The sequence below is a fragment of the Erithacus rubecula genome (assembly GCF_903797595.1).
Source record: "Erithacus rubecula genome assembly, chromosome: 9".
Taxonomy (NCBI): Eukaryota; Metazoa; Chordata; class Aves; order Passeriformes; family Muscicapidae; genus Erithacus; species Erithacus rubecula.
In genome coordinates this window covers 32,355,582-32,368,042 of record NC_136660.1, presented here as the reverse complement: position 1 = coordinate 32,368,042, position 12,461 = coordinate 32,355,582, and the positions used below count along the sequence as shown (strand labels likewise).

The 12,461-nt window shown below is 41.8% G+C and overlaps 1 protein-coding gene across 2 annotated transcripts in view; it reads left to right on the top strand.

The window, feature by feature from the left end:
- The window catches only part of ADAM12 (ADAM metallopeptidase domain 12), a 166,532-nt gene that overhangs the window by 107,731 nt on the left and 46,340 nt on the right, over positions 1-12,461 (top strand). For both annotated transcript variants that reach the window (XM_079312236.1, XM_079312237.1), the window contains exons 7-11: positions 3,227-3,292; positions 4,024-4,095; positions 5,511-5,680; positions 7,414-7,498; positions 12,207-12,355. In XM_079312236.1, coding sequence (XP_079168362.1) covers positions 3,227-3,292; positions 4,024-4,095; positions 5,511-5,680; positions 7,414-7,498; positions 12,207-12,355 — 542 coding nt within the window. The remainder of the gene's footprint in view (positions 1-3,226; positions 3,293-4,023; positions 4,096-5,510; positions 5,681-7,413; positions 7,499-12,206; positions 12,356-12,461) is intronic.

Genomic DNA, 12,461 nt, shown 5'->3' with positions numbered 1-12,461 from the left:
CTGCATATTGAAAAAGGATTGTGGAAAAGGCTGGATTAGGTGTTCAGGAATTATATAAAGATACAAATCTGCCATCAGCATTTACTGAATGTCACATATGGGGATTTGTACTTGCATGTACAACTCAGGCTTTGCATCAGGTCTTTGTTAAGGAAAACAATCTAAGTGACATCTCTTGATAAAATTATGGAATTGAATTAATTCATTTTACTTTTTTAGGAATATTACATCTAAGCATTAGCCTTTGCATGTAACATTATAAGAAGTAAGTGTATTTCTAAAAGTATGTGTGGGTGGAAAACATTGGAAATACAACTTTATTAAGGTTTCCCCAAATTATTTGTGACTTTCACTGAATTCCACTGAAGTAGTTAGTGCAATGAAGAAATAAAATGTGTGCATGTAACAAACTGGCACAACCAGAGCCATTTTATTTTACCCTTATGGTTCTCCCCTTTTGCTTTAAATATCTGACAAATATTTTTGCTGTGGTTCAGTGGACATAATTATAAAACCTGTCAACAGTCACATCATATGGATAGCTACAATATATTTAATGAGTAAGTTGGTTAAGCTTCTAATGTAGGAATTCTGAAAGCTGTCAAATGTAATGTGTGGAGTGAGTTTTCATATTTCAGTGTTGTCACTAAGCAGTCTGTCAGTGGGCACGTTGAATAAAGATGACCTGCAAAGTGGGGAGACATAAAGCAGCTCCAAATCACACAGTGGGTGACAGAATTAAGCAGAAATCTGATCTAAGGTTCAGGGCATGATGAAAAAATTTGGCTTCTTGACAGGTCTGGGGGAAGATTTCTTGTTTGGTTTTTTCCCCCTGACTCTTCACTCAACCACCTACATGAAATTCCTGTTGAGCAGAGCTGAAATGTGAGATCAGGGTATCACCAGGGGCCTTTGGGTCAGATGTAAGCACAGAGGAAGGATGGGACAAGCAGCAGATTCATCTTCCCAGATCCCACCAGGAGCTCCAGTGGGGCAGGGCAGGAGGTGCAGGGGGGCTGTGCCCCTCTGGAATGGGATCCCTGTGAGAGCTGCCTCATTCCTTGACTCACTGGAACCTCAAATTGCACCAAGCAGCATTTTCCAGCTGAGCTCCAGTGAGATAGGACCCTGCAGAACATCAGGTTCACACCCTGCAGTAGGGAATTGTCTCTGTAGCCACAAAGGAAAAAAATTCATTTTGGTGGTGCTGGTGAGCATGGTCAGGCAGGGGATTTTTTAGAGCATGAAGAAAGAGAGGCTGCACCACTGCTGTGTCCATCCAAACCATGACAGCTCCCAGGCAGGGAAGGCTGAGGAAGGCTGGGACAGCAGGTTTGGGCCAGGATCAGGTGTGGAAGAAGCAGAGGAGAGAGACAATGGTCAGTGGAACAATTGTTCCCCTCCCTCATATCTGTGTCACTGACTCCTCATTTCAGTTCTGAAGAATTGGCTCAGCAAAGGGTTGTGCATTGATGCAGCTGGCTGCAGACAGCAAGCTGAAAGAAGCCATAATTAGGTATATTTCATAAATAAATATTGTATCCTAGGAATTCACATAGCCTCTGGACAAATCTCAGGAGCAGTTATGCAAGTCAGTCACCAGAGGTTTATGTGATTTTATACCTGCTAGCCAATTTCTCTCCAGCTCACTCCAGTCCAAACAGCTTTACTCTTGGTAAGAGGGAAATGTTTTAAACTGACTGATGTAACAGAGCTCTCCTTGTACCCTTGAACTCAGATTTTCCTGTCTCATCTTCTCTTTTTCACTTGGAGGAAGATGAGAGGCACCTGGGAGATGCATCTCATAATAAATTTCAGGATGAGAGAGTTTTAATGTCTGAGAGATCAATTCCATCACAAACCACAGCCACATGGGCACTTCCCTTTTGTGGCACCTCACTCATGTCTGAGTAACATCACACCCCAGTACAGGAGTTTGAAAATAATCTACCTCAGCTCATTTGCCAGAGCCCCCAATAAGTGTAATCCCATCAAGTGTTTGCATCCTTGATATTTAGTTCATTAACAGCAGCTTTTATTCCTCTCTCCATCCATAAATATGGTCAAATCAAACTTTTTTCAAGTTATTGGAATTTGCAACACTATTAAATATTAGTTTGAAAGTCAGATAGTAAAAAGTGGAAGATTGCATCGTTCACTTTTCTCTAGTTCTTGCGAAACATCAAAGTTATTAATCTGCAGATAATGAAGAGGAGCAGTTTGATAATGTGCAGAAAACTTTGTGAAATTTGGCTGGAAGGAGATGTCCAGCACTGGCTGTGCTTAGGGGATCTCTCAGTTTGCCTTGGAGCAGTTTTCCTTGGAAAGCTTTAATCATATTTAGGTTAAAGAGCTTTGTTGCAGCTGAAGACATCATGGTCAGCTGTAGGTCAGACATCTGTTTAAACCCTCTAAGTTCTGGCAGGAAGATCAGATATTCTGCTGAGACCTCTTTTCCCTAAATGTCCTAGTCCAGACATAAGGAAGGAATGATAGAATGGATGCTGTAAATCACAGAACTTTTACAGGCACTAATAGGTCACTTAAATTTAGGGTAGCAAAGGATCTGTGGCATGTTTTGCACTCTTACAAAATAATTTCATTTCCTTCAGTGATTTCACTTTTTCAGTTAAGCATTATGATTGTTTTAGACCTACATTTTGTATGAATATGCAGATACAAAATTAAATGTGTGCCTTCCATTTTTCAAGTATTAATTTGCTTCCCCAGACACTGGCAGTCGGTTCTGCTTCTTTTACTTCTGGGTTTTTCTTCCTACATAATTTATCAGTTGACTGCTTGACCTCTCCTCTGCTTCACTCAATATCCCTTTATCTCTCATTTTTCTTAGTAACCCGTTTGTCTATTGTGTGAAGTGTTTGTCAGAAGTTACCTCATCCCTTCTTTAAACGTGCCTTAGAAATAGCAAAGGTCTTTTTGCTGGAGGGGATATTCTCCTGTGAGAAAAGATAACTCAAATGTTTCAACTGCAGAAAGCTGAAAGGTTGAGAGAGAGACTTTGCACCACTCTCCTGCTTTCTGTGATCAAATCCTGAGGGGTTTTGTAAGGAAAAACTTCCATGAGGAGGAGGAATACACTACAAATTTGTATGTAGTAAAATCTTAGTAGGAAACCCGAGACACTGTGTACTTCCTCTTGCAAGCACTTTGTTGTAGCAAGGCTGAAAACAAAATAAGACTTTCATGATTTTTTTTTTTTTGACAGTACAAGAGGGAGACTCTGAAGACAACCAAGTACGTGGAGCTCGTTATTGTGGCAGATAATCGTGAGGTGAGGAACTGCAAAATAAAAACTGTGAGCAGGGAAGGGGCAGCTCAGCTCAGTTACCATGGTGCTGCAATAAGGTGCTTCAGTCAATAACATGATGGTTTTTTGAGGTAAATCATCCTCCCTAATTAGGGCTGAGCAAGGGAAGGAATTATTAAGGTAAGACAATAGTGATACACAGTTGGAAAATTTCTTGCATTACTTCAGAGTGAGTTGGACTCTGAAATAAGTGTGTCAGTCTGGAGAAGAGGCAAATATTCATGGCAAATATTCATTCCTTGAGAAGTGAAGTCCTCACTGCCATTCCCTGTGCCCTCAGTGGGGCTGTCAGTGCTGCTTTCCTGAGGTTTGCAAAGGGAGCTTCAAAGTCCCCAGCACTGGCTGGGAAAATGTTCCAGTGAGCTGAATGGCAAAGATCTGAGCCTTGGCTTGAATAGTGTTGCTGTCTTTTTTCTTTTTTGGGTCTCATTAAACACTGCTACTTAGGGAATTGCAATCACTCTTTGCAAGACTTGCTAAGAGAAGAACTTTTCCCCAAAAAATCAGTCCTAAAAGACCCCTCTGGAGCACTTGGAGAACCTGTCCCACACTCTGTGTTTTTTTCCTGTGAATCCAGCAGGAGTCTGCTGGTGGGTTTTGGCTGCACCCTAATTCCCAAACATCCCTGATGTGCTGGCTCTGGGGGGGAACTGTGACATTTGTGCTGCTGGTACATTGATCCTTTCCATTCCAAGTTTCAGAGACAAGGCAAAGATGTGGAGAAAATTAAGCAGAGGCTGATAGAAATTGCAAACTATGTTGATAAGGTAAGAACATGAGGGTTGTTTTCCTTTTCCCAACCTTACCACACTTTCCCAAGCTTACCACAGCTTTCCTGGTACTCCAATATTTCAGAGCAAAACTTCTCTCCAACAAGGAAAAGCAAATTTAAACCTTTCATTTGCCTTTTGATACACAAAGCCATAAGCTCTGCTCTGCTGTATATGGGATGGAAATATCTATTCCTAAGGAAAAATCCAATTTAGCCCTAGGATTTTATTCACCAGGGAAGAGGGTGGGATAATCACCTACAGAACAGCCTATAGAAAAAAAAAGGTGGATTATTTTAAAGAGAAATTTGGAGAACAAAGTCATTTGCAGCAACAAGGCCCAGTTTTAAGGCCAACAATGGCCTGTGAAAAGACAGTTAATAAGATGCTTAATCCAAGGAAGGTGGCAGAATTAAAAACAAGGAAGCAGAGCTGATGGCTGAGTGAGAGCAATAGGCTGGATTTCTTTGGTCTTGAAATAATTCCTCGACAGTAAACAATAAAGTCAAATAATCCTCTAGAGTGTTTTTTTGAATAAATTATAGTTTATTTTTGTTGGGCTGTATGGCCTGAAAATATTAGGACTCTAGTCCTAAATTATTGTGAAATTATAACTGAGAGAGTCCTAATTTATCTGAGAACTTATCAAGAGATACTTCAAGGGCAGTAGCTCAAGGAGAAGCATTCCTGATTAAAAACAAGCTGCTGAAGACACCTCTATCTCATCCATAATTGTCTTGCTGACTTATTGCCAGAGGACAGGTGTTTATATGTTACCTGCTCAAAATTAATTTTGCATATTGTAATATATTTTTTGTTTCATGCTTAATTTATGCTCAGCAAATGCTGGTGTTATGCAAATGACTGGAATGCACAGAAACAAGACAAAGATCTACTGGGTGTTTTCCTCAGCCTGTCAGGCAAATCTGGACTTGATCAATCCTTGACTCCTTCCTCACATTACTCTCACACTGGAATTGTTGTCATGGCTCTGCTAATGTTGCTCTGGCTCCCCTCTGGCAGCAAAATGGCATTTGCTGGTGGGGGAATAGATAAAATCACTTGGTTTTATCTGCTCTGTGCAAGACTTGATGACCCTGGCTCATTTTCAGCTATTATTATTGTGAGCCACAGCCATAGCACAGCTCCTGTCCCTCTGAAATTGGATCTGTGCAGTCCAGGGAGGGTCATTGCCATGGCCAGGGGTTCATTCACACCTGAAGGACATGGGCAGGGAGCTGCAGGGGTGGGTAGGACTGGGAGAAATGGGAAATCCTGGATTTCCTTGAATGCCTTGTGGGTATTGAGTTGGGTCAGAGCTGTTTCCTAGGAGCCTTTTATTGAGAAATTCTAATCCAACATGGTCTGAAATGTCTTTTAGACACACATTTCCTATTTTCTCTTCTCCTTAGTTCTACAGGCCACTCAATATCCGAGTGGCCCTGGTGGGAGTGGAGGTGTGGAATGACATGGATAAGTGCTCCATCTCCCAGGACCCTTTCACCAGCCTGCACGAGTTTCTGGACTGGAGGAAGCTGAAGCTCCTGCCTCGGAAAGCCCATGACAATGCACAGCTGATCAGGTGGGCTTGACTTGGTACCCACCAGGATTTTGGGGATTTGGGGGATTTTAGGCTGGCTGTACTGGAGCATCTGTGTTCCTGAGGGTTTGCCTTTCCCCCCTGCAAACATCAAACTCAAAGCACTGCAGGGCCCTTCAGCAGATGCTCCAGGTGAGTTTCCTTCCCTGGTACTCAAAGCCTGCCCTGAGTACAGCTCGTGTTGTACTCAATTTGTAGGTTGTAATCAGCTGCTGCACACTCAGGAAATGAATTTATAACCAATTTAAACTGGCCTCAGTCTAAACTGTCACTGGAAAAGACAATCCTGCTCTGACCCTAACATGAAACCTATTTCCTAATGAAAAGCTCTCAACATGCTTTAAAGTGCTGTCTAATTTAGACAATTCATTTGCATTTGTGATTTAAAAATTCAACCATAAACATATTTTACCCTGCTGCTTTTACTTGGAATAAAGTAATTGAGTAAAGATCCCTGCCAACCCCAACCAGCCTATGGTTCTGTGCTAGTAAAAGCACTCTTAAAAAAAAGGTAAGAGAAACACCTCTTTCCTGAACAGGTATTATTTTGATCAATTGACTATTCTTTATACTGAGCAGATAAACATACCTGATGTCCCAGTAATTAAAAGGAGTTATTTACTTCTTACATTACCTGAATAGGAATAAATTGAGCCTTTCCAAACTGTCCCTCCTGAGATATTTGATGGCTCTATATGTATAATAACACTTTGGTTGGAATTATTACATTCAAAGCTGTGCATCATCACAAGTAGCACATAAACTTCCCCCTGCATTACAATAACCCTTCCTTGAGTTACAGACATTATTTTTATGCTTGTACTTCTGTTCCTGACTTCAGCAGAAACAAAGAAAGGGAAGGAGGGTGCTGTTGCAGTGAAAACAGGGGAGGGTGATGCAGTGGGGGTGATGCAGTGGGGGTGATCCAATTGGGGTGATCCAATTTGGGGTGGTCCAGTTGGAATGATCCAGTTGGGGTGATCCAATTGGGGTGATCCAATTGGGGTGATCCACTTTGGGGTGATGCAGTGGGGGTGATCCAATTTGGGGTGATCCAATTTGGGGTGATGCAGTTGGGATGATCCAGTTGGGGTGATCCAATTGGGGTGATCCATTTGGGGTGATCCAATTGGGGTGATGCAGTGGGGGTGATCCAGTTGGGGTGATCCAATTTGGGGTGATCCAATTGGGGTGATCCAATTGGGGTGATCCAATTTGGGGTGATCCAATTGGGATGATCCAGTAGGGGTGATCCAATTGGGGTGATCCAATTTGGGGTGATCCAATTGAGGTGATCCAGTTGGGGTGATCCAGCTGGGATGATCCAATTGGGGTGATCCAATTGGGGCGATCCAATCTGGGGTGATCCAGTTGGGGTGATCCAATTGGGGTGATCCAATTTGGGGTGATCCAATTGGGATAATCCAATAGGGGTGATCCAATTGGGGTGATCCAATTTGGGGTGATCCAATTGGGGTGATGCAGTTGGGGTGATCCAGTTGGGGTGATCCATTTAGGGTGATCCAAGAGCGGGGACACTGTGGTTCAGTTCAGCTGAGTCAGCACAGCCCATCTGGACTTCCCATTGCTTTAGACCTGCAGATGTGAGGAGCAGAAAGGGGGTCTTTGTTTGGGATTGGCAGGAACACAAAAGGGGAAGGAGCAGGGAGGTCTCTGGCACTGACTGTGACTCTGTCTCCTCTCCCCTCCTGCAGTGGGGTGTACTTCCAGGGGACAACCATTGGCATGGCTCCCATCATGAGCATGTGCACAGCAGAGCAGTCTGGAGGGGTCGTCATGGTAAGTGGGGCAAGCCCAGCACCCAAACTGCCCCAGCTGGGGTGACACCACATCAGCTCCTGCCCCCTGGGTCCTGAACCACTGTCAGCCCCAAATGTCCCGTTTTCCATCCCTCTGTTGTTTATATCCCAGTTCAGATTGCTTGTAAATGATAGTTTCCATAGTGAAAAAAAATTCAAAATATTGCATTAAAATATAGCAGAGCTTCTTTGCAAGGAGTTGATGCCTCTAATTGTTACTGAAGCAGGTGCTGAGGTGCTGTGAAGGAAGAGAACCAGAAGATGTATTTTGTTATACACTTGGGTATAGTTGTGTTACAGGCAGCAGCAGTCTATCCTGAATCTTTTATTATATTGATTTTATTCTGTATTTATAGAGTTTCCTGTGTTAGGCCTTATTTTCCATCTTTGCAGCAGTGGTTTTATTGCATGGCCAGACAGGGAGAACAAACAATGGCAGCATTTATTCCACCTGAGTCTCTCCCAGGGTATTAGATGATGTTAGATGCAAGACATGGTGAACACACAAACATCTTGTCCAATTTCTGGAAGGAGTTCTGATGTATTTTCTTTCTGATTTTATCTTTTTAAATTTCAAATTGACAGTGTTTTTTGCTAAGACAGAGGGAAGAAGCTTTAAAACAGAACAACCAAATCACATAATTTGGGAAAAGTTGTGTCAAAGTTGTAGAAAAAAGTAGCTGGAGAAGCTGAATCTGTAACTGCTGTCTGTAACAATTATTCACTGGGTACCTGGGGGAGAGGTACAAGAGGAAAAGGAGGAAATAAAGGAATAAAGAGCTGTAGGAGTCTCCCAGTGCAGCCCCAAATCTTGGTAAAGGCACAGATGAGGCAGACAGCCCCATTTTACCCATTTGACTCAGCCCTGCAGTCACTTTGGCTTAATCAGAGATGCCCTTAATGATGTCTTTTTTGTCCTTTTACTTTTTAGCATAAGATTTAAAACACTCCACAGTGTAATTTACTGCCAAGTCAGTTCTCTTCACTCTGGGAACTGTCATTTTAAAGAGAAATAATTACTAATAGTTCATTCCAGTAACAAGAAAACAAGAATCAGCATTTCTTTAGACTGTTCTCATAGAGAGGGGACTGATTTATATGTCCAGGAGAAGCCCAGGGTCTGTGGATGAATCCTGGGCCAGGCTGAAGCTTCTGTCATGAATGGGAGCATGATGTTACCCAGAGACTCAGTGAATTTAAACTTTTGAGGTGCAAATTGACTTAAAATTTGCACAGAATAACCAGAAATGTTCTCCAGCTCTTTAAGCAAATCTTCAAAAAGGGGCCAAATCCAAATGAAGCAAACACTCACCCCAAAACACAAAAGTGCAGCTGCCCAACCATCCCCTGAATTAGCACAGGTTGATTCAGGCACAGACAAAACATATTTTTATATATTGGTATCTGCACTCTGGCACAGCTGCCCAGGGCAGAAGTGGAGTCCCCATCCATTTAAAACCCATGTGGAGGTGGCACTTGGGGACATGGGGCAGTGGTGGCCTTGGCAGGAGTTCATGATCTCAGAGATCTTTTCCAACCCAAAGAATTCTGTGATTCTGTGAAATAATGAGTCACTCAGCCTGGGAAGGTGAGAGAGGCTCAGGTGTCCCAACACTGCACAAATGAACATTTGGCCAGCCTCATAATTCAGCCAATTTCTTCCCCATCCCTCCCCCAGCACTCAACACCAAAAGCTCCCACATGCTAAAACCTGTTCTGGAAGGAAACACAATGAGAGGCTGTGTAAGAAATGACATTTGAATACAAAATCTGGGGTGACTCTTGTCTGATGTGATTTTCCTGGTTCTTTTTGCAGTTAGTCAGCTCTGCTTTATGATCCAAATTCCTCTGTCACCCCTCCCTGGGAGCCTGCCTGTCTCTTTTCTATAGGGCTGAGCTCTCTCAGTGGGTGATATCCTGTCTCCCATTAATTTTCAGAGGAACTCAAAGCAGGGAGAGCAGCCATGTGAGTGTGAGAAGCTTTAACAAGACCTTTATCATCTCATTTTCCTGTGAAGTTTCTCTAGTGTCATAAAAAAACCAAAGAGAAGTTGACATTAAAGCAAGTCTTTGACGTGATTCAGTCTTCATTCTTCTGTTTCCAAAGGTTGCCCACTGAATTCATGGATTTAAAAGTAAAATATTTCTGAGAGAAAAGTGACTTTTTATCTGAGCAGATAGTGATAGGGCAAGGGAGAATGGGTTTAAACTTACAGAGGAGAGATTTAGATTAGATATTAGGGGGAAATTGTTCCCTGTGAGGGTGCTGAGGCCCTGGCACAGGTGCCCAGAGAAGCTGTGGATCCCTGGAAGTGTCCAAGGCCAACCTGGACAGGGCTTGGAGCCACAGGGACAGTGGGAGATGGGGTGGGACTGGATGATTTTTGAGGTTTTTTCCAATTCAAACCATTCTGTGACTCCATGAACAGAGTGAACACACACTGGAAAGTACCAGGAGCAGGGAATTTGCCTGTTAGAGCTGTAGGTGACAATATTTAATTATTAGGATTTGATCTAAATCCCAGTGGAATGAAGCAGAATTCAGCTGAAAGCAGCTGCATGTTTTGTGCAACAGCTTATAATGTCTTAACAGTAGATGGTTGCTTATTCAGTGGTTGTGAAATGTGTTTGGTAATGACTTTTGCTGCTCAAGTTAACTTTGAAAGACCCTGGTGGAATAAATCAAAGTCACATTGCTATTCATTTCTTTAGCCCTTGTGATACTTAAAGGGTCTCAGTATCAAATGGAACATGTCACTGTTTGTTTTGATAATCTTCATTTCTGCTGTCTTCAAATAACTTCTTTTGCTGAGGCATCACATTCCTCCTTTTAGAAACCCTCTCTAGGAGCTGATAAAATTGCATTCCAAGAGGATCTGAGTGAGTAATAGGAACCTCATGGGCTGGAATAATTGTTTGCCTGTTCAAGTCCCAAATTACATTTCACATCATCTATTGCTCCCCTTCTGGAGTGGACTGTGTGAATCCTTGTTTTTAGTTGTAGTTGACAGCTTCAGAGTATTCAGAGGAATATAATCACTGCTCAGTAAGTGGAGGAGATACTGGAAAAACAAGGAAAGTCTGAGCTCAATTTGCTGTGTGTCTGTGAAGCTCAGTGAGGAGTTTCTGTCCTGACCAGATAACCTGAATTTCAAGGCATCATCCAATGAGTCAGTGGTAAATTATATGGAATTATTTAGCTGTTTTCTTAATCTTCTGCCCTGCAATTTCTTTCCATTTCAGTGAGAGGTTGTGCTCTTTTTATGACATCAGGTTCAATTACACTGAATCCTCTAACTATTCCATCAATTACTGTGTGCACAAAGATAAATCTGTCTGTATCAGAGCAGAATCTAGATAAGATATCTCATTATGTGGGTGTTGTGCAGGACAAACTGCACACAAACTGGCTGTCACAAGGTTTTTATATAAAGATTTTAAAATTCAGGATTTTTTTTTTTTAAGAGACATTTTGTGAAAATATAGAAATTCTTTTGAGTTGATTCCAATTGCAGAAGGAGCAGCTTGGTGTACAGAATGACTGTATTCTCTTCTTGTTTTAGTTTGATGTTTGAGAAATGATTTAGTAAAAATATTAGCTCAGGCAGATGAAAGAATAAACTCTTAAATCTACCCCAAGTCATGTATTAAAGCCTCCATTAGTACACAGATAATGTTTTAGACAGTTTTACCTTTCACTTCCTTTTAGTCTGGAGTTTGGCTTAGATGATGCTGGAAGAGTTATTTAAAGTGAATATATTCATGCATGCTTCTGGAGCAGGCAGTTGTACACAGTAATTCCATTTACTGACTGATAAATAGTGGATCATGCATTTATATTACATGTTTATGCCTTCAGGGAAAGCTTTCTTACAAGTGTAGTGGATTTTTTTTTTTCCCTGAAGGAAAATGATCAGTGTGGAAAGGTCTCTTACTTGTGGTTAAGCCAAAACATCATTCTGATGAGCAGCCTGTAATCAAACCATGCAGTGAATTTCCCAGAAATCATTATCCCAAAAATCAGCATTTATACATGGGTTAATGTTAAAATTTCAAACTGACAAATTCAACATTTAGAGTATTCATAGGTTAGTAAGAGCCTATGGAAGTTTTGGCTTGATTTGGCCTTTCATTTTAAAATGGAGATTTTTAAAGGTTCTTAGTTTTTCTTACCAAGGTTTGTGAAATCTTGGACATTCTGATATGAAAGAAACAGTCTGGAGCAAATTAAACAGACTGAGTGAAATCTCTTGCTGCATTTTTAATTTAACATGAAGGATCTTCTCACTTCTCCCTCACCACACTTATCCTCACCCACAAATTATTCTCTTTTCCAACACTCCATGTCTGGTGACCTCCCTCTGCCACTGCTGGGACTTGGGAGTTTGGGGGGATTTCTTGAACTGCAGAATTTTAAACCTCAAGAAAGAGAAATTCACAGCTGCTCAATGGTTTCAAATATCTGATGGGGAAACTGGGTGGCCAGAAAGGCTGTCCTGAAATTTCCATTCTACCCTACACATAGATAAATTTAAAATTGAGTTTATTTAACAACACAGTCATTTTAGCTGCTAAACTTATAAAACTTTTCAAAGGACAGGCAATGAGACCTTAGTGGGGGATTGTTTGCCTTGACTGGAGTTTAAATTCTGAATTGACTGGTTCTCCTGTGGATTATTTTTTTTAAGGATCACTCAGAAAACCCTCTGGGTGCAGCAGTGACGCTGGCTCATGAGCTGGGGCACAATTTTGGGATGAATCACGACACACTGGAGAGGGGCTGCAACTGCAAAGCATCCACTGAGAAAGGGGGCTGCATCATGAACCCCTCCACTGGGTAAGTGCCAGCCTGGGATTGGCAAGCTGCAGCTGCCATGGGACATCTGTGCTTTCATTTCGTGCCTCAGGAAAGGTAAAAAAAAAAAAAAAAAAAAAAAAAAGAT